The 23,207-nt window shown below is 38.6% G+C and overlaps 1 protein-coding gene across 4 annotated transcripts in view; it reads left to right on the plus strand.

Moving 5' to 3' along the window:
* The window catches only part of TTC39C (tetratricopeptide repeat domain 39C), an 80,850-nt gene that overhangs the window by 18,589 nt on the left and 39,054 nt on the right, over nt 1-23,207 (plus strand). For 3 of the 4 annotated variants that reach the window (XM_030552921.1, XM_030552922.1, XM_030552923.1), the window contains exons 2-6: nt 3,848-3,896; nt 5,799-5,927; nt 10,583-10,697; nt 15,681-16,035; nt 17,511-17,679. In XM_030552921.1, coding sequence (XP_030408781.1) covers nt 3,848-3,896; nt 5,799-5,927; nt 10,583-10,697; nt 15,681-16,035; nt 17,511-17,679 — 817 coding nt within the window. Of the gene's footprint in view, nt 1-3,847; nt 3,897-5,798; nt 5,928-10,582; nt 10,698-15,680; nt 16,036-16,068; nt 16,149-17,510; nt 17,680-23,207 lie in introns of those variants that run through there. The other variant, XM_030552924.1, reaches the window with a different exon arrangement.

Raw genomic sequence — 23,207 nt, forward strand, 5'->3', positions numbered from 1 at the left:
AAACATTTCTGTACTACTTTCATTTGAAACATGTTTTTGAGGTTTATAGTTGTGTAGACTTTAATATTGAAAAGATGTTGCAAAATATTACTTAACAAATATCTGCTGCACAGATACAACCTATTTTTTTCACTTCCATTCAACAAGCTGGGTAAGGATTTTTATAATGTTGTAAGTAAGCTATTATCTATTATAATAAAGTAATTGCCTAAGTAGAATAACTGATGAAGAAAGAAAATAGCCAGTGTGGCAGTATTGATTTTGATATCTTTTTCTAAAGCACAGGGAAGTCTTTAGAAATAATTGGCAAAGTTTACAGAATGCATTTGCGCAAACAAAGGGCAGGAGAATTGATGTAATACTACTGTTTTACACGAGAAAGATGATAAATGAGATCTAAGGAACTACAGACGTATTGATCACTAGCTTAGCACCTAGAAAGAGACCACCAACACACTTAATGCATGATTTCACTGCCATAGGTGATCTCAAAGACAATTCAGCTATTGGATTTTTTTCACTTAAATTCCATATTTTAAGATGAACATTTTTAAAGTAGTAACTTCTTACAATAAGTTCCTGTTTTAAGAAATGTGGGGCTAAAGCAGTTTTAGTGTTATGTCCACTTGAGAAATATACAGCCACATGAGCTTCATAAGATTATTTTTTGGGGGAAAAAAACCAAAGGGAAATAGAGTAAACTACGGTAGCACAGTCCCTCTGCAACTCCTTGCAAATTGTTTAATGGTGATAGATGTTCACTGCCCTTCATGTCTTTAAGAGAAAATCACCCCCCCAACCTTATTTTAAAAAAAATAACATATATTGATGCACATTTCATTCTGGTTCAGTGTTTTCCTCTTAAATTCCAGGAGAAGCTTAGCAAATAAGGAGATACTGACTTCAAAAGAGTGTAAATCTCTTTCCAGCACTTTACTGGCTATTAATTTTTTATGGTGATCTATACTTCAAAGCCATAAATCCTCATCAAGAAAATAGCACTGATGCTTGAGACCATCAAAAAGAGTGATGCGGATCACGATGTTAATGTACATTGCTGGCTAGGAAACCAGACTAACGGATGCAGCAAAATGAAGTGACAGGCAACATTAAGATGATTAGGAGGCACAAATATCAATGGATAGGATGTGTTGCTATAAAAAGAAACCCACTGAATAATGATAATTTTGGAAACACCTGTAGGCAGTGGCATGGCAAGGAGATGGGTAAAATACCCACCCAAACAAAAAAGAGAGAAATTTATTAAATAAAATGTAGAAATTATGTGAGTGCAAAGAATTGGAGAGAATGTGTAAAATGCTGGAAGCCTAATCTGATGCAGGATGAATGGGAGGGAGTGACTCTAGAAGAACTAGTTGCTCATTGAGAAACTAATAGTTTAATATCTTGCAGATTAGTGTAAAATTACTCATGTTGCTATAAAGACCCCAATTCAGGCAAAGCCCTCTATACTCAGAAGAGTACTTCTGCAGGTCAGTGGAATTTAAGTAAAAGTTTTAGGTGGAAGTGTCACTGAAACACTCTTAACGTGTGACTGGTTTCTACTAGTCTGTAACACAGGTTCTCTGTAGACAACAATTATAACAACAATTATATTTCTGGTAGCTGTTCTTTGTTTGCCTGTCGATTACATTCAGGAGATTAAAATGTCTAGAATATTTGTTTGAAGTGTGTGTCTTCCTCTTTGTTTTTTGTATATTACTATATTTATCTGAAAAGCCCCACAGCAAAATATGTATATTTATAAAATATATATGGGTTTATATTTACAAATGTTGTATCAAACAGACTATAATGTGTATTTGAAGTGTAGGTTTTTCACTTCTTGTTTCTGTCTCTTATTTCCCTCTCATTCCTTTTCCTCTCTTGCTTCCTCCAAGCTTATTGGCTTTGTGGTTACATATAATATGTAAAATAAAACATGGGTAAATTGTGAAAAACCTGCATTGACATCTTGGCTTTCTGAGACCATCACAAACCATGATATGCTAATGAAAAGGATGATAATATTTACTTATTTTACACGTTGGAAAACAAATGATTTGTCCAAGGCCAAACAGTGGATCAGTTGCATTGCTGAGATTAAAACAAGAGTTCCTGACAGCTAGCTCTATGTTTAGCCATAGACAGGGTTTCATAGTGACTGTGTGATCGCAGTGGTCATTCAGTCTGAAATCTGACCCAGGTACTGAATATAACCTGACTGTCTGTTTGGCCCAGGAATTGCTGTCACCCTCTTTGATTAGACCTTAATTCTCATGAAACGAGGAAAACCTTCAGTGATGTACAATTTCTTAATTCATTTACTAAAAAGTAATGAGAGACTTCTGACCTATTTTAGATCTCTGGAACAAAGCAGATAAAGAACCAGACTTCTTATGAACTATCAAAATGGAACTTCAGGTCTCCAAGTCACATTCTTTTTATATACACATTTCTACAGTGTCCATCACCATATTTCCTGAGCACTTGACTAGATGAAAGACACATTAGATAATTCTAGAAATAGAATACCAGGGAATATTGTAATCACTCTTACAAATAGAAATCTGTTGAAAAGTTGAGGGATAGGAGAAAACAATTGGGTAGTGGGATATGGTCAATCGCAGCATGGCTCACTGTGAAGGACGTGCTGCTGGATAGGTGTGAAATGCCAGGCAGTGAGGCGAGATCAAAGTTGGTTCAAGATCAGCCAGGATACCCTCTGAGTTGCCTTCAGATCTATCACTGGAAGGCCATAACCTCAGCTATTTTTCTGGTCCCTGCTGAGGGATAAATCTGACAATATCTGCAAGGTTCCTTCACAGCAGAGAGCTCATCCACTAGAGGGTTGAAATAGTGGAAGGTATCCTCAATACCTGCTCTGTTGGTAGGGCTCCAGGCTGGAGAGTTGAGCCCCTAAAAATAGGTGACATCGAGCAGGGAAAATGTATGGCTCTACTTCCACTGCTGAATCATTGTATCTCCATGTTTACCCTAACCTTCAGGGATCCTATTGTTTTCTGGCCTTAGATCTGAAGTGGCCCTTCCCTAGCAGAACCCCCTCATGGAGTTCCTCATTTGTCCCAAATTTGCAACTGCATACATGCAGGTGAATTGCTGGCTCATGTGAAGCCCCACTGAATGCAGTTGCAATATCAAAGCTATTGCTTGTCTCCCCGCTCCCATGAGTTAATACTTTTGGGGCATGGAAACCCTGAAAGACAGAAATTTTCAGTTTCTACCTCTTGTACTAGCATGGGTGACTCAAATCCACAGAGAATTATGTTGAGTTCTTTCTATCTTGTGGCTTTTTCCCTGGAGTGTATCATGTACCTTCATCTTTCACACTATGATCTTGCATAAATCAATGAAAATCAAATAAAAAAATCTTCTTTTAATGGAATCAATGGGACAAGTTTATAATAAAATATTTTCCCAGCAGCCACCAAAAAGATGTACATTTGAGTACATCAGGCTTTTGTAGTTTTTCATGTCATTTAATCAATACTAGATATGTTTTGACCATAAGTTATTCTTTTTTAAACATACTGCTTGATAAGTTTAATTTTAGATGAGTATTTAAAATCCAATCAAAAATATTTTTTGAAAGAATATGCTGACCTGTTGGTAAAGGGACTTAACTTTTGGCTTCCTGATTTTGTTTGCAGGAGGGTGTAGTGCCTGATTGGAAAAACCTTTTTGAGTTCAGAATTTGGTCTAATGAAGCCAATTTATTCCCAGATACGTAACCCTTATTTGATATCAGATATTTTCTATAGGTGCTTGTTGTAGTTATCACATGTATACATATAGTTTACTATATTTTGTTTTTGTTTTTTTACAGAAACCACAGTCCGTTAATGAGTTTTGGGGCCAGTTTTGTCAGTTTTTTGGTAAGTGGGTGAACAAATTGAGCAGAGAGAATTCCTCTCACTGTTTGTGTCATTGTTAATTTCCTTGGGTGTAGATGATGCATATTGTAATTTATTTTTTCCTGTTAGGCTCAACTCTTTCAGAATATTAAAATTAATGTAGTTATAAAACAGGGGTAGGCAACCTATGGCACACGTGCTGAAGGCAGCACACAAGCTGATTTTCAGTGGCACTCACACTGTCCAGGTCCTGGGGGGCTCTGCATTTTAATTTAATTTTAAATGAAGCTTCTTAAACATTTTAAAAACCTTATTTACTTTACATACAACAATAGTTTAGTTATGTATTATAGACTTAGAGAAAGAGACCTTCTAAAAACATTAAAGTGTATTACTGGCACGCAAAACCTTAAATTAGACTGAATAAATGAAGACTTGGCACACCATTTCTGAAAGGTTGCCAACCTGTTATAAAACATGCATAACTCATATATTGCATACATGGAATCTTAACTTGTTTTGCTCTTTTATGTGGTTTTAATTGAGAGTAAAGGGTTCTATAAATTCAGCATCTCAAATTTATTAAATATTTACATGTTCCATTAAAAGCAAAAGCCAACGACTGATTATTTTGCTTTACTGAAAAAAGTTATTGAAATGAAATTCATAAATTCAGTTTTGTCCTATAATAAACTGTTAATGATAAATGAGACTTAGAAAAAAGTCTCATCTTAGAATAAAACTGGTGGACTTCATGTGAAAACATCTTAAATTAGTACCCTTTTTTTTGAAGGTGCAGAGGTATTTGAGGACTAAGAACGCTAATAGGCTAAAGGTTATTAATGTGTGATCGGTCACATTTATGAAAATGTGTTAAGTACATCGTATATGGAAGAAGAGAGAAAAGGGATGAAAATGAGCTGCTGATCCAAAAGCATATTTAATAGTATATAAGAAAGTATTTGAACCTCGTTTTTAAGTTGACCTTATTATGACTTGCCTGCTTAATCCTAAACTGCAACCATATATAGAATAGTAAAATTTTATTTAAAAAAAAGATAAATTTATAATGTTCCCGAAGTGCTTTTTTTGGTACATTAAATTAGTTTTAAACACCTCAGTCTGTGGACTACATGACTTGGAAAGGCATATAGGAGGATTTTTCCTTCTTGCCTTAGGCCAACATGATGAAAATCTCTTAGGCTTGGTCATCTGAGTTGATTTACTGAACCAGTATAACAGCACAGTACAGCATCACTGTACCTTGAAAAGCTTCTGCTTAGTTACTGTTCTAAATATAGCCACAGCACTTCGCATGCCTATGTCATCCAGAATGTCCATTAGACAGAGCATCAGAAAAAGAAGTCAGTTATCCTGAGACCTTCTTTAGCTAGGTTAAATGAAAGCTGAAATGGGTTTTTTTTGTTTTTTTTAAACAAGAAGTATAGGGATTCTGCTCATTATCACTCATCATGCAGTGGGTTTTATTTGTTCTTGGCTTTGAGGCACGTTATTTACGTGAATAAATTATATAAAACAGTATGTGCGCAGACACAAATTGAATCCTGCATAACTAATTGAAAGTGAATTTATATAATGTAATTCATTTTTCAGCTAATGTAATGACATTATTTGCAGATCAACTATATATTAAACATTCAGTTTTGTTGAGAGAAACAGCGTCAGCTAATAAGTTGTGATTTCAGTCTCTTGACATTTTAGTGAGGGACACTTAAATGCGGTTGGGCAAGGGTTGTACATATATCTAGCTGTGTATATACACAGCATGAGTCTTGAGTAGCAATTTAATCCTCATGTTTTTTAAAGACTTATTTCGTTTTTGTCTATAATTACTGCACCAATAGCTGATACACATTTTCTTGTTGTTTTGTCATTCAAATCTTTGCATTTTGTTTTTGAAAGAATGCCATGATGACATTTGAAGAAGAGAAAATGCAGTTGGCATGTGATGATTTAAAAGCCACAGAAAAACTGTGTGAGAGTGAGGAAGCTGGAGTTATAGAAACAATCAAGAATAAAATTAAAAGGAATGTAAGTGGAGTATCTGTAAAATATTAACTTTGTGTACTGTGTGCAACCGTTTGTGAAAACTTCCTTCTACCTTTCCTTTTCTCTTTTGCATTCAGGAGGGGTTTTCAGTTTGCAGAGTCAGCTCAGATGGATTGGTATATGGAATTCTAAGGTTTAGAGAGGCTAGTTTCCACACTGATATGGGCATTTTAGAAATTTGAGAGAGAGATTTACCCAGAGTTGAGGTCACCCATATGGTTGTCTTTTGCTGGGTTAGATATTCTGAATACTGTTGGGTGGCCCAACCATCATCTCTTCCATTTCAATGCAGAGGCCATCCCATACCCATACCCATATTGGCATCAGAGACACAGAGTTTAGTCATTACCTCACAGATTTTTGTGGTAGTCTCTGCTGATGAGACACACCTGGTCTGCTCTCCCAACTGGAGTATCTGTCAGGTTACCAACTGCTTTTATCAGCTGTTAGAGGAGGCTCTTGACTCTGGTTCCTCACTGAAACCTGGTGATTTGGTGTCTGGATGCCATTAGAGTTTAATGGTGAGCTCTAGGAATTGAATCAGTTGCACTGTGTTGAGATGGTGTTATCTAAGGAGCCACCTGGAGTCTGATTTTTTTGTACAAGGAATGTGTGACTCTACAGAAGAGCTGTGATTGATGCCAAGAAATATTTTTCCTCTTAACATATACTCTTCGAGGGACCGACCGTCTACTGAATTTCTTTCAGGAAGCATGCAGTCTGATTACTCTGAATAATTATTTTTTTAGTTTATATATATAGTAATGTCTTGTGATGCTTCCCAGGGATAGCCAGGGTTGTGAGGTACCTCAGTACTGCCTGCAGTTAGCATGGGGAAGGCTTGTCTGTGCCTTCCAGGTGTCAGCTCCCCAGCCCCACTGACCACAGGCAATACCAGCATGCCAGGCCTATGCACACCCTGCTCTCTCTCTCCAGATTAGAGATAGGCACATTCCAACCCTTGAGCTCCCTGAGCATCTCCTTGGAGTGTCCACCACTGGTTCACAGAATTGACAAATTCACTGCTGTCAAAGGAACAGTACATACCAGATTACCAGTTTCACCTGAGGATCACTGCTCCACTTAACACATGGCACCTAAATATGTTTAGTGAAAATAAGTAAAAATGTATTTAACAAAGAGCAGAGATTCTAGAAGTAGCAAGTGAAAGTATTGGAAACACATGCTTACATATAAAATAAAATCCTAATGTCTTCTAGAGCCTAGATTTAATTAACAAGATACTATCTTGTCTAATGAAAGTTTAGCTCACTTAGTCTTTCCAGTCTTTTCTAGCCAGGTTGGATCTGACCTGCTTTTCATAAGACAGAACACGCTGATAATTCATCTCCTCAACGAAGGACCTGGGGTGTACTGCAGTACCCCCAGTTATACCCCCCAAAAAACATTGTCCTTACTCATAAACAGGGCACCCTGTGTTTTGTTTTTTTTCCTGTAGATCTTTCATGTGACCAGCTAGAGAGATAAATGTCTACTACCTCTAGCCTGAACAGAACCTGTTTATCACCTTCTGGAGACCTATCTTAACTCCCATACCTTAAGAACATAGTTTTCAGTATAGATACCTAATTCCTTAAATAACATCTGTACATGCATCTTGCAATGATTAGGATGTCCAGTGTGTTACTGGCTATTGGTAGAGACTACACGTTCCACCCTTTAGTGCATTATTATACAGACATCAGATCCTTATGCACCACTTCTCATGCCCTCTGCGAGTTGGCACTAAGGGGTCCCTGGGACACAAATATCCAGAAGTCTTGTTTGTGATTGGTGGTCCATTGTCCTGTACAAATATGTAGGAAGATGCGTTCCTTCCCCTGAAAAGTTTACCATCTAAATCGACAAAAGGTGAGGAGAAAACAGGCACAGAAGTGTGAAGTGATTTGTCCGAGGTCATATAATAGACTGTGATTTCAGTGTTGTTACTCCTGATTTACACTACTGAGAGCAGAATCCGGCCCTAAATGGAAAAGATATGAATTTTCAAATTCTTGTAATTTCACATTGTCTAACTAGAGAGGGTATCTGTTCCAACGCCTTTGTGGACAGTGTAGTATGCAAAAAGATTTCAATGTAAATAAACTTAACATCTTAACCCAAAAGTTATTTAAGAGGAATACATTCCCATTAGAAACTGAGCAAGGAATTTCACCAGCCAAAACGAGCAGCTTTACCTACAATGTGTAGTTAAAAGAAAATCTGCTTTTTTCTGCCTTTAGTGGGCCTAGTTGAATCTCAGAAGTAGTTTCCCCCACCACCCTGAGAAATAGCTATTTTCTGTAACTACATAATATATTCTTCCCAAGATGCACCTATAGAGGTGCTTTATCATTAACTGAACTTGTTATGCCATTAGACTACTTCTTCGAGTGCTTGCTCATGTCTATTCCAGTCTAGGTGTGTGTGCGCCCATGTGCACAATCATCGGAGATTTTTGCCTTAGCAGTATCCGTAGAGTTGGCTGTGGCACTTCCTTGAGTGCCACGCTCATGCGTCTGTATATCAGGCATCACCGGCCACACGCCCTCTCAGTCCTCCTTACCACCTGTTGTGGTTATTCGGAGCACCTTTCCTTGCATAGCAAAGGTTAGTGGTTTCGTCTGTTCAGACTTTAAGCGTTAGGGCCTTGTAAATAGTTGTTTATAGTAATTAGTCTTAAGTAGTTGTTAAGTGTAGTTAGAAGTTCGAGTCCTGTCAGGGACTTTGCCCCAAGCTGGGCATGCCTTGGTCTCTGGGGTTTAAGCCATGCATGGACTTTAACAGAACTATGCCTGAAAGTGACCCCTGCCCCCACAGCAGCTTCCTCAAGTGCTTGGGGGAATAAGATGTGAAGGACGAGTATTGTATCTGTGAAAATGTTTGACCCAGGATTCAGAAAGAGCAGGATGTTAATTTGAGGGCTCTCCTCATGGAGCCTGCTGTCTGTCCGGCTTCCAAGCCATACTGCCAAGACTTGACTCCTACCTCGGACCCTGTGCTTAGCTCACCCCCAGCACCAGGCTCCGCCCAGTACTGCTTCTCATTCCCAGTGCCCAGAAAGAGAACTAAGAAGCATGGCTCCCCGGCACTGGGCGAGAGAGGACGTGGGGCATCAGGCAAAGGACACACTTTGGGCTGCCCAGCTGCTCCGGAGCCATGTGGATGTGCCTCCCCAGTCGGGGCCCTTACCCCCTTAAAGGATCCACAACTGACTTCCAGGAGCAGTGGGGGATGTAAACTTGTGACGACATCAGTGCTCCCCTGGCACTGAGAGAGCAGTGGTCTCTGCCTGTGCCACTGGCACCGTGCATGCCCCAAGAGGCAGCAAAGGCTCCCTACAAGGGCAGGCCAGCCACAAAGACCTCTCAAGAGGCAGTGGAGCTTCACTGATCCCCTGAGCCAAGGCAGTGCTCTCCATCTCCACACCACAGATCTCTGATGTCGCAGCCCAGATCCTCTTGGGAATGCTCTCAGTCACCAGTACCACGTTTTCGGTCCCCGCCATCTTGACGTGGATCACCCAGGGGGAGGTTCTGGTCTCGGTACCACCAGCACTGTTTGCCCTCTGCTGGTCATCCTCTCAGCGCAGATCTCTGTTGACCGCCCCATGGGAGTGCTACTCTCGTGATATTGGTGGCTCTGGCGCTCGTCCCCCTGACACCAGCGCCGATCCTTCTCTAAGCACTGGTCTCTGGTGGCAATGGCAGGCACAGGCGTCCGATGGCCCTGCCATGGTAACCAGAAGGGTATTCCTTTGGCACGAAAGGGCAGTTTAGCCCCTCGCTGAGACTCCACCAGCACGATTGGACACCTGTTGGTCTTTTGCCAAGAATCTCTTGGCTTTTGGGACTTTTGCATGCGGCATGCCATTTATCTGATAGCCGCGCACCTGCCTGGAACCAAGAACATCTTAGCAAATCACCTCAGTGGGACCTTTTTGTCTTGCCATGAGTGATCGCTCCATCCGGAGGCAGTTGGCATAATCTTCCAGAGCTGAGGGACTCTCCAGGTGCACTGGTTCGCATCTAGGCAGAACAGGAAATGCCATGTGTTCTGTTCATTCCGGGGGATGGATAGGGGTTCCATCCATTCTTCAGAATGAACAGAACATGTGGTTCAGGGCTCTGATGTATACCTTCCTATCAGTGCTGTCCCTTAACAGGGTCCTTCTAAAGATCAAGCAGGAGAGGGCAAAGATTATCCTAATAGCCTCCGTGTGGCCTTGCCTGCACTGGTTCGGCATGCTGCTAGACCTTTCGATAGGTGCCTCGCTGGCTAGATTTGCTGTCCCAAAACCACAGCAGCCTTCTGCACCTGAACCTGGAGGTGCTATAATTGTTAAGAAATGTCTATACTAAGCCAGGCAAATGTTGCTCTGTGTGTGTTGATTATAGATCAATCAAGTTCTAAAATAAATATTTTTCAATATAATTTGATATGTGGATTATTACAGTTCCTATACAGAATATGTTTAACTTGCTGGAAAATCAAGGTTGCCTGTGCACCAACAGTCAAAATTGAAAGATTTATACAATATAAATGATGTGATTTAATAAATATTGCACAGAATATAGGCGTTTAGTTTGAAATTTAAATAATTTCTTTTACACCCTGCTTTTGTATATTTCAAACAGACTGATGGCCGAAAATCTGCACCATCCATGATGGATCGACTCCAGAGACAGATAATTGTAGCAGACTGTCAAGTTTACTTAGCTGTGCTTTGTTTTGTAAAACAGGAATTGTCAGGTATGGTATGACTCTAGTAATAATATTTTAGCTTTTTTTTTTTTCCATTGGCGTGTAGAGAGAGTATTAACCTCTGATCTCTAAAATGTGAAAATGATTACTGGTTCCCACATTGATAAAGGTAGTTGCTTTACGTGAAAGAGAGATATTGCATTTGGAATAAGGGATTAGATTTTTTTCAAAACTGAACGTGTCTGCAAGATGTGGAACCATTGTGCCCTAAAAACATATATTGTTCACATTGATTTGGTATGCGAGCATGCACCAGCATAATGTGCAATTATTTATTTGCATATAGAAATAGATGGTTTTGCAGGTGAAAGAGTATATTTGTGGGTTCTTTGCCAGTTTTTGCTAGGTTTAAAAGTTGGGTCTCAGTGCAAACATGAGACATTTTAAATTTGTATTTAGTATTAAAGATATTTATGATATCTCTTTACATAAATATGCATACAGATATAGTAGGGCCTTTAAATAATATATATTTAATCTGTATAAATTAGGGATTTCTGCCTTTTGTTATACCAATACCCAACATTCTGCTGGTCCTCCCTTATATATAAGGGAGGACCAGCAGAATGTTGGGTATTGGTATAACAAAAGGCAGAAATCCCTAATTTATACAGATTAAATATATATTATTTAAAGGCCCTACTATATATATATATACACACACCTGAGAATACTTTGCCTATCCTCATAGAGGCACCTCAGGAATCATTGCAAAGATGTATAGGTGCCTTGTGCATCTAAGTTGTACTGGCTGAAACTGTATGAGAAAATTCTCTCTCGCAAAGCCCAAGTAATAGAAACAGGCTAACGTCTCCCACACTCATATAGTTTTTGCAGTCCTATTCAGGAAATGGGGGAGATAACAAGAAATTGCTGACCGAAGTGGTTTTGAATGAACAAGTCTAGTGCTACATATGGAAAAGCTGACTAAACTGTGTAAACTTCTAATGTACTAAAGACTCTGTTCATTAAAACATGGAGCACGACAGTTTCAGGTGCTTGCTTGCCACAGAAATTAATCCTGATTTAGGGAATACAAACCTCTCCTTGTCTCAGCTGTAAAACTGTTTCCAGATTTCATTGCATTGCTTGATCTCTTGCATAATAGAAAGACATTACTGCCCCCATTAATTTATGCAGAAGATGATCCAAGTCATGTGCTAACAGAGCATTCTTCTAAGTATTCACTTATGTCAACAAAGATTGAGGGAGGGCTGCTGAAGAAAATCCAAGAAGTAATATTCAGATTACCATTAAAATAATGTAAATATCATTGGTCGAGAACATGGGGCCTTCTGTTATGGAAATCCCTATTCTTCAAAATCAGTATTTCTGCAATTTGCTTGGTTCTAGATAAGATGTATAAACTAAGGGACTATTGTTTGCTGTACCAATAAGAGGAGACAAAAGATAATATATTTTATTGGACCAACCTCTGTGGGTGTGAGAGAAAAGTTTTCAAGTTTACAAGATCTCTTCTTTAGTTCTGTGTGAACTCGAAAGCTTTTCTCTCTCACCAACAGAAGTTGGTCTAGTAAAAGATATCACCCACCGTATCTCTCTAATATCCTGGTACCGACATGGATACAACAACACTGCATACCAATAAGCTGTCATTTAGGATTTCTTGGCACTCCAAGTGGGTAATATATAGCTTTCACTCACTCTTTGCTCATTATTTTCCCCTTGAAATCTTCCCTTCTTTCAGAATTTATACCATAACTGCATTACAGCATCTGACCCAAAAGCCGAGAGAGCAGTCAGTTTCCTTTCCTCCTCTGGTCTGCTGTGGAGAATGCTGAAGAAGCAGCAGTAACAATTCAGGACAGAAACAGGCCTTACAGCCCTTCTGGGTCTGTCCACTCAGGAACAGTTCACTTGAAATCTTTAGCTACTCTCCTCTGAGGCTAAGGACCGCCTCTGTGATCCTCCAGTTTCTTCTCAGTAGCAGTGTGAGAGTAAACTTGCTGAACAGTTGAGTCTATCGCCCATTAATCATTTTAGAAATCCAGCTTTTGGCTAGATTAACTTTTTGTTTTTATATACATATATATATATACATATATTGTTTTTATGGCATTATGTCTAAATTTTTGTATAGTGAGAGAACCAAATTATTGAGACAAAATCTTCATGTGTAAATTTGCTTGGTTCTCAACTGATGAGTAGAAAATCATTGACATTTTGCTGAACAGTTTGACAGGCAGCTGTATGAAAACACACGGTGTTATGAACAGTTTGCCTTTTAGTAGCTCATTGGGCTAACGTTTTACTCCCTCACATACTGTAGCTATTTTCATCTTACTAAATTTATAAAACAAATCTGATCTTTGTTGGACTGTTACCTAGGTGCACTTAACATTGCTGTAGGGATTTAAAACCTTGAGATTAATCACTGCAGTCGTAGCACAGGTAATCCATTAGCAATTAATGTCAGGAAGTCTCAACTCAAGTGTTATCTCAAAGAGTTAAGTAATCCACACTATGAATAAATAAAGGCTGAGATTTATGAATTTAACATCTCAGTATACCATATCATGAGATGTGCTGTTTTTGTCAGAAAAATTTCAAAGTATAGTACTTTGTAAGCAGGAAGGACAAAAGTTCTGCGGTGCACGCATCAGGGATGCATTGATCTTATCAAAGGCACTAACTGAAACACAGTCTGTGGGGATGAGTGAAATGTGGTTGGTTTGTTTGTTTCCCGTTGCTCTATCCCTACTGCATTGCTATACAGAATTGTATAAGCATTTGGACTGCGGCAAACCACATAACTGTTGACTATTCTATGCAGCAAAAAAGTGGCCTAATTAGAGAATTGAAATAACATTAGCCTCGCAATATAACTGAATTATGGTCATGGTTGGAATATTTCATTGCAATAAATAGCTTAATTTTTCCTGTTGAAATAGTAAAAAAATAAAAATTCATTTGCAACACACACAATCAAAATGTTTAACTCCAGGAGGCCTGTTGCAGTCTTGGGGTGCTCTGCTGAGCAAAGTAATGGGGATGAGAAATCTGATCTCAGTTAAATTATTTTTATATTTATTTCAAAAGAGCACTTCAGTTCACTTTCTATATAATAGACTTACAGTTTACAAATACTTTATTTAAAAACCAGATCTTCCTTTATTTATCTGTTAAAGCCAGGATCTCACAGATCTGTTTCCCTTGCTACAGCTCATGGTGTCACCAGTACCTAAAACAACGTAGGGAATGCAGTATTCTGCATTGTGTATGGTGCTGATAATATCAATGGTGACAGATTAGAGTCAGAACTCTAGTTTGTCTTGGAAATAAAGAAAAAAATTAATTTCACCTTTAATATGCTGCTCTCCTGCAGTTCTTTATAGAGCTGTATACAAAATGTCGATTTATTGTTACTTCAGCTGTAAAGCCCACTGACTGAAAATTCTATTACTCACCATCCAGGCTAGCTTTGGACATTCCCTAGTGTTATAGTAATCTCCCCTTCCCTCTCCCAGAACTCAATATGGGTTATTCCTCTCTCTGCACATGGCTTCTTCTGGAGAGTCCAAACATAATTTTTAGTACTATGATTGTACAATTAGGTCTCCATGTATAGTCTTAAGTAAATTGTGGCGTCATTTCCATTTCCTACATCCAATGTCTAAAGGAAATTGGGCTAGTTGAGAATCCTCTTTCACAACTCCTTCTCCTCTACTTCCGTTTGTAAGTGCAGGGAGTTCTGTGAAGAGCAATACAATAATATACAAATATGCAGAGAGAGTAGATTGGTCTCCATATTCCTTCATTGTCTCAGGCCCCATTTGTCTTTACACTTTGTAAAATTAATCTCAATCTGGACACTAAATTTGTGTCTAAAAATCTGCTTATTCCTGTGCCGACAACAGTACCCACATACATCCTTGCCTACGTTTCCTCCCACTTTGCCTACTACACTTCCATTATCGTATCACTTCAACTCTTCAGACATGCAGTGGGCCATTGCCTACTTTCTCACACTACAAAGGGTGGTGTAACCTCACATCCTTCCTCAAAGAACTCAAGTTCAAAACTATTATCCTTGTCCATGCGCATGCTGCAACCTGCCTCTGTCCTCCCTATTACTTGTTGAGGACTTGTCTCTTCTCTGTCCATTCATACAAGCTCCCCACTTTTGGTATTAGACTCTTCCCTGCATCTTCTGCTCTCTGAAATACACTTCCCATATGTCTTCTCGGCAGCTCTAACTCTCATTTCAAATCTGTGGAAAGTACTTCATGTTCCTCTTCTTTCATACCTTTTTCATTTTCTTCTCCTATGAGTCACTGTTTAACTGTATAAAACCATTTTTGAATACATTTTGAATGAAAAAATATATCTACCTTATTCAAAAAAACACTGTAATTTACTCCAGATAAAGGTTTGGTTATTTTTTCCACATTCTCTATTCTTTCAAAGCCACCTAGAGTTAAAATTAAACACTTTCCCTTTGGGGGTTTTGCTACTTTCCATATGCCAGCACTGTGTTCATCCTACTCCACACCATGTGTTTGTAAAGTTGCAGAAGCCAGCATTGTTTACTTTGTGTTTATTTCTCTGTTCATGTGCATCATCCTTGTTGTCTGCCTACTACAGGGAGTAATAACTTTGTGCTATAAATTGTTTTTAAGATCTTTGGCTAAAAAGCACTGTATAAAGACATCATATTATTTCTATTAAAGATCTTCCCTAGATTTTACAAATCAAATCAGGGTTTTAGATAAAAAAAAAATATGTGATAGTATTCCTTTTAAATATGACTTTTAATTAGATAATCTCCAGGTAACAGAATGTCAATTGCTGCAAAATCCTACAGAACTTTTTTGTAGTCATGAAGTGAAACCAGCTTAAATAAAGAGAAATTGCAATATAGTATTTGTCATTCTATGAAAGACCATTTATGACTTTTAAGTTTCTGTATCTGGAATAAACCCTTGAGATATATTTTCTTTCTGTTGTCAGCATACATAAAAGGTGGGTGGATCCTTCGAAAAGCCTGGAAAATTTACAATAAATGCTACGTGGACATTCATACACTTCAGGAAGTATATCAGAAGAAGATAACTCAGGAATCCTTGACTTCTGATGCTGCAAATGATAATCATATTGCTGCAGAAGGTGTAACGGAGGATTCACTAAACAGACTGAAAGGTGCTGTTAGCTTTGGATATGGACTTTTTCATCTTTGCATATCCATGGTGCCCCCAAACCTGCTCAAAATCATCAACCTGCTGGGTTTTCCTGGAGACCGCCTACAGGGGCTTTCATCACTGATGTATGCAAGTGAAAGTAAGGACATGAAGGCCCCTTTAGCTACGTGAGTAGCTATATTGAAATTCTTTGGTAAATAACTTAGTAGTGAAAGTTAGTGAACTACAAAGAAGCAAAAAATAAAATAAAAGCTTGTTGCTTTAAAGGAAACATCAGCAGGTAAAAAGCTTTCAAATTGTTGCTTAACGTTCCATTGTTTATTAAATTAATCATATTATAAGACTTTTATTTTTTTAATACACCTCTACCCCAATGTAACATGAATTCAGATATAACGTTGTAAAGCAGTGCTCTGGGAGGGTGGGTCTGAGCACTCCAATGGATCAAAGCAAGTTCGATATAATGCAGTTTCACCTGTAACGCAGTAAGATTTTTTTTTTTTTTTTTTGGCTCCTGAGGACAGCGTTATATCGGGGTAGAGGTGTATGTGCCTTCCGATTGTGTTGGTGATTTTGTTCTCCAAAGCCTTTTATTATATCGAATAGTTCTTATGAATAGGGAGAAATTATTGTGCTTAAAACAGTAATTTAAAGGATATCCTAAAAACCTCAGTAAGCTGAAATATTTAATTAGCTTGCTATTTAACAACTTGTACAAGGGAAAATGTTCATGTCATTAAAAACTATAAACTTCTACCTACTCATTATATATATTTATTTTGATATGATGACTTTTTTCTATTTGTATCTAATTCCTGTTTGGAAAACTTTGGGAACATTTGAGCTTTTTACACACAAAAAGGGTACTCAATATATTGAACTTTTGAGGGGCATCCCTCATATAACAAGATTTCCTGACTCTTTAGGCTGAATTCTGCTATTATTTGTGGCTTATCTTTCACCCAGTCTCAATTTACTGCCCTTTATGAAGGTCTTTTTATTAATCAGTGCCACAAAGTTCATACCTTCACTACTGGGTTTGCCTAGGAACTACAGTGCACTACTGCAATAAGAGTGGAATGCAGCGTTAAATCCTTTCTGCCTGGAGAGTTCTGATCTGATGATCAGATTTAATATGCTCTGAAGATTCATTTATTAGTCAGTTTGGTATAATCTATATTGTGGGAAAATTGAGAATACCATCCCTTCTTGGTGTTTTCCGCACCAATTGGCCCAGGAAGCAGGCATGTCCTGCTCTTTCCCCACATTAAGTCTGATCTCGGTCATTTGTCAACACTTTGGAATCGCAGGCTCAGTATCCCTCCCCCTTCCCCTCGGTCTTCAATTGTTGTTTGTTTTATGGTGTTTTTACAAGCTTAATTATTTTAAAAAGTTATCCTGCTCTTAGTTCTAGAGATTGTAAAAGCCCTACTCATCTAATGCTTTGGAAATTGTGAACCTAATTCTACTTTCGTATACTCTGGTGTAATTTTGAAGTAATCAATTTAAGGCAGTGAAGGACACTGGCTTAAGTCAGGGCAGGCAGGAGAAAATCATGCTCTGCATCTTTTGTCAGTGCCTCTGTAATAGAACTCATCTGTAAACAAATTGTAATCATCGTTCTTTTTGTGTATTCTTTCAGATTAGCTTTGCTGTGGTACCACACAGTAGTTCGCCCCTTTTTTGCTTTGGATGGCAGCGATAACAAGGCAGGACTGAAAGAGGCTAAGGAGATTCTTCTTAAAAAAGAAGCTGCTTATCCAAATTCTTCTTTGTTTATGTTCTTCAAGGGAAGAATACAGCGATTAGAGGTATTATCTGCTTTCATTCTCCAGATTATTTTTGATTTGTTGTATTGTAAATGTTGTTGACTTGAATATATTACATTAGAACAACACAGACTTCAATAAATCAGACATGAAGGGGGGAAAAAATCCTCTTTTGCACCTTAATGTCCAGAGTCTGAATCAGCCCTATTGCAATTTAGCTCTGGCCAACTGACTTAAATATCAGGATCTGACTCTTGTTGTTTTGCTACTTGTTGTATTTGCAGCACCTTAATAAAAGGAAATGTATTTATTGCTATAAGTCATATTTTCTTGAAGTATTAATAGGTACTTAAGCCTTGAATTTGTCATATTGAAATCTGAATTTAATCTGTTGAAAACATGAGTAGAAAACATTGTTTTCCTTTCTGATGTGTTTTGCCTGACTCTGACCTAGCCAAGTACAGGTAGCCCCTTTCAGTGACTTCCTGAAGTTTAGGTAATTTCCTTTGCTGTATAGACATCAAACCAGGGTATTCTTAATTCCCATAGTGAGATATGAGCTGAATAGGGTTATTCCCTGAAAACAAGATTCACTGATGCTGTGTGTGTTGAAAAGGGGTTCTTCAGCTACTGCAGCAGTCCCATATTTTGGCTCTGAATCCTGTCCTTTCTATGTGCCAGTACTAGTTTGAGGCAGGCAACAGAGCTTTAAACACCATCTCTTGTCGTCTGCTGCTTCATCCATCAGTGTCAGAAGATTCCCAGGGCTGCTATAATAAAAAAGAAAAAACCCACCAGCAGCTAACTTCTTGCATTGTGCCACCTAGGGATCCTAAATGTTGCTTTTGGGCAAACTACCACCATTGGGCTGGAATGCTCCATCCCAACACAACTGTTAGAGCTAGTTCAGACCTTAATGCACTCATATCTGCTGTGGTTTGTGGTTGATTCTCAGAATAGAGCCTGCTGTTTCTGGGGAGGAAGCATGGGTAACACGAATTAGGCTTTCAGTCTTGCCTTATAAGACAGATCAGATTTCTTTGCATTTTGTTTAGTTTTACCTGGAAATGCTCCAGTGCGTTTCTAATCTGAGCTGATTTTGTGCTGTTCCAGTCAAACTACCTTTTTAGGCATTATTTTGATGTTATTTGTGGATGGGAAAATATTTTAATTGCCTTTCATTGAATCCTATAGTCATTCCATGTAGCTGAATGTGTTTCAAAGGTTTTTTGAAGATATTCATGTGGAATAGATATAGATATGTGAAATACATAACAGTAGTTCAAAAAATGTAGAGTTGGTAATGATTCATCCCAGAATCTGACCTTGTAATTGGAACTGTTAACGTCTGTTGATGTAGGAAAAGGAATATAATCTATAGCTGTATTGTGTCTATAGGACTAACTCGAAAAAAAATCAGTAAAAACATCTTTGTCAATAAAATGAACCTTTATGACCCTGAATACAGACAGTGCACAGATCTGGTGGGTAAGAGGGTGTCATTTTTACATAGTCACTTTAAAAGTATTCCTGCATCTCAGTCAGTGAGGAGAAAGCACTTGCACTTCAAGGAAAATTTCATACTAGTGTGAACTTGACAGAAGAATGCTCAGATTTACTTTATGTATTCTCTTTGCTATTCTTGCACTTACTTGTTTTTATAAGAAGATTTTCCTTCACAAGCCAGGTTTTTCAGCTGTGTCCTGAATGATATTGAATCCTTGTGATATTGTGTTGCTGTGGAAATAAAATATTCTGTTACAAACTCAGATATCAAATGAATATTGAATAACTGATTTACTTGTTATACATTTATATATATCACAAATTCAATATTGTGGCTTCAGTATGTAATCCAGTAAGAAGAAGAAGAATGAGCTGGGAAGGAGCAAGCCCTTGTTTAAATATAAATATTTTTAAGAAATAGCAAACATGGAAAAAAATCTGATGCAACAGAAGTGTATTGGACTTATACTTATAAGTCATCAGCACCTGAAAGGGTATTTCATAAGTAAAGGTTTGTGGAAAGCTTGCAGTGTTTAACTCTTGATGAAACTTTAACTGCTGGACTGAATTTCATTGTACATAGACAAATCCAACCCTACAGATCTGCCAAAGAGTCGTCTCATTTTTAAGGTCATGTTGGGAGACATCTAAACATAAGCCTTGCTTTTTGTCCTAAAGGAAACACTGTAGTTAGAATGTCATTTATTTTACCAGCAATGGATATTCAAAATAGCTGGCTGATTACAAAGTACTTTACATGTTCCAAGAATTCAAAATAGCTTGTATATAGCTAAAGCCAATAGTTCTAATAGTGATTAATAGAAAAATAAAATTTGTAGGCTTTATATATTAGTCCTGTGAGTGGCAGCATGCAGCACTGGGTTTTTTTAATATTCTTTGGGCCTGTACATGCTCAATGTGTATGTTGTGCAATTTCAGTTGATGGGATGGACAATTGCATACTATACTGCATGTGGGTGTTACTTATGTGGAGATATAACAAGCAGGCTGTCCAGTTGGGCAAACTGAAACCAGCCATCCAAATAAGAGACGGACTGGACACAGAGAGGATCACTGTGGAGAGGTAAATTTGAGAGTTTCATGCACAGATACACAATGGTAGTTGAAGCCATGCAAATGGAGGATGTCCCCCAGGGATAAGATTCATAGATTCCAAGGCCAGAAGGGACCATTATGATCATCTAGTTTGACCTTCTGTATAACATAGGCCATAACATGTCCGCAAAATATTTCTTAGAGCAAATATTTAAAAAAAAATCCAGTCTTGATTTTAAAATAGTCAGTGATGGAGAATCCACCACAACCCTTGATAAACGGTTTAATGGTTAATTACTCCTACCATTAAAAATGTATGCCTCATTTCCAGTCTGAATTTTTCTAGCTTGAACATCCAGCCATTGAATTGTGTTTTATCTTTCTCTACTAGATTGAAGATCCCATTATTAAATATTTGATGCCCGATAGATAATTACAGAGTGTAGTCAAGTCGCTCCTTAACCTTCTCTTCATTAAGCTAGGTAGACTCAAAGAGTTCAATTGCTGTAAGGCAGAGGTTCTCAAACTTTTTGTATTGGCAACCCCTTTCACACAGCAAGCCTCTGAGTGGGTCACCCTTATAAATTAAAAACACGTTTTATATTTAACACCATTTTAAATTGCTACGTTTATAACCCTATGTAAAATGAATTTACCTCTTTTCACTGTTTTTAAAGTAAGACAAACACATTTTTATTGAATTATTAAAAGCAGATTTTTTTTAAAGAAATAGTTACTGTTTAATACTGAAGAAACATTGTCAATGTCACTTTTCATAACAGATTTAGCGTCACATTGCCACCCTTACTTCTGTGCTGCTGCTGAAGGTGGTGCTGCCTTCCGAGCTGGGTGGCTCTGAAAGCAGTGCCGCTAGCAGCACCACAGAAGTAAGGGCGGCAATGGGGCACTAGTAAGTCTGCTGTGAAAAGTGGTATCTGTATGTTAATATCACTTTTCACAGCAGACTTAGCCCCCTCATTGCCACCCTTACATCCGTGCTGCTGGCGGTACTGCTCTCAGAGCCACCCAGCTCTAAAAGCAGCACCAGCAGAAGTGCAGAAGTAATGGTGGTAATGGCACACTAAGTCTGCTGTGAAAAGTGATATTGACACAGTTTCTTTGTGCACTTCCCCCCCTCCGCCCCACATAGAACCCCTGGCATGCCTCCACTTTGCACACCACTAGTCTAGCGCACCTCACTCCCCTCACTGGGGAGAGGTTGGTGCTGCCCCTTATGACCCCCACATAATAACCTTGTGACCCCTCAGGTCACATACGCCAGTTTGAGAACTGCTGTAAGGCTTGTTTTCTAATCCTTTATTCATTCTTGTAGAGGATTCAGAGAAGAGCCACAATTTTTCAGCACTCTCCTTGAATTATGAGCACCAGAACTGGACACAGTGTTCCAGCCCAGTCACACCAGTACCAAATACATGTGTAAAATAACCTCTCTACTACTACCCAAGATTCCCCAGTTTATGCATCCCAGAATTGCATTAGCTCTTTTGGCCACAGCATCATATCATGTGATCATGTTCAGCTGATTATTGACCATGACCCCTAAATCTTTTTCAGAGTCAGTGCCTCCCAGGATAGAGTCCCCATCCTATAAGTATGGCCTATATTCTTTCTTCTTAGATGTATACATTTATAATAGCTGCATTAAAAGACATATTGTTTGCACCCAGTTTACCAAGAGATCCACATTGCTCTGAATCAGTGACCTGTACTCTTCTTTATTTACATTCCCCCAATTTTAATGTCATCTGCAAACTTTATTAGTGGTTTTATATTCCTTCAGATCACTGATGATGATGTTAAATAGTGTAGGGCCAAGAATAATCCCTGTGGGACCCCACTGAAAATATACACTCTTGATCACTATTCCCTGTTTATAATTACATTTTGAGACTTATCAGTTAGCCAGTTTTTAATCCATTTAATGTTTGCCATGTTAGTTGTGTATATTGTTTTTAGTTTAGTAATCAAAATGTGTGGTACTAAGTCAAACGTGTTACAGAAGACTTAAGTATATTACGTCAATACTATTACCTTTATCAACCAAACTTGTAATCTCATCAAGATGTATCAAAAAAGAAAAGGAGTCCAAGGACAAAGCTATGTAAAGCGGACAAATAGTGGGAGATAGGAGGAGGAAGGACTGCCAAGTCTGAGAGGTCAGAGGAAAATCAAGGAAGTACAGTGTGGACCTGATACCACGGGAGAGTTTACTACTGTACTATGAAGTTTTGAAACTATACTCTGAAAAGCATATAGAGAGTAGTATGGGGGCTTGGTCTCTGACAGTAGTTTTCTGTGAAACAGCCTTATTGTATGATATATAAATGTGGATATAATGAACTGATCTTCCCACTTTCTCAAAATCGCTCGTTTGAGGGATGAAGTCTTGAATGTCTTCTAGAAATGTTGAAACGAATGAATTTTGGCTGCAAGTGAAAGGGAAGGATGACACAGGAGAGTTGAAATGGAAGTGAGACAGGAGGTTCAAGGCAACATTGGTAGGATGATCAGATATCTCACTTTTTTTTTCAGGAATGTTGTATGTTTCATGTGTGTCTGGTGGTGATATTGTCTGATATGTTTTGCCAAATCTGCAAGCACACCTTCGTAAATTGTCTGGCTGTTTCCATCTTTGTAGTATGTCCAATAAAACTAATTGAGAAGGGGTGTTGTACACAATTTTAAGCCACGAACACAAAACGAGAACATTTCAGATACATTAGTGCAGTGGTCCCCAAACTGTGGGGTGAATCCTCCTAGGGGGGCATAGAGGAACATTTGGGGGGGCACATGGGGGACAGGGAGGGATAGCCATCTGCCTCAGCCCCGCTCTGGCCGCAGCAGCACTCTGCCCCCGTCTGCAGCTCCACTCCACCCCCTGGACCAGCCCAGCTCTGCCCTCATTCCCTCTCTAGCCCCAGCCCAGCTGTAACCCCAGCTCCTCCTCCATCCCCAGTTCTTCCCCCAGGTCTTCCTTCAGCCCAAGC

This window comes from Gopherus evgoodei, chromosome 2 (assembly GCF_007399415.2).
Source record: "Gopherus evgoodei ecotype Sinaloan lineage chromosome 2, rGopEvg1_v1.p, whole genome shotgun sequence".
In the NCBI taxonomy this organism is placed as follows: Eukaryota; Metazoa; Chordata; order Testudines; family Testudinidae; genus Gopherus; species Gopherus evgoodei.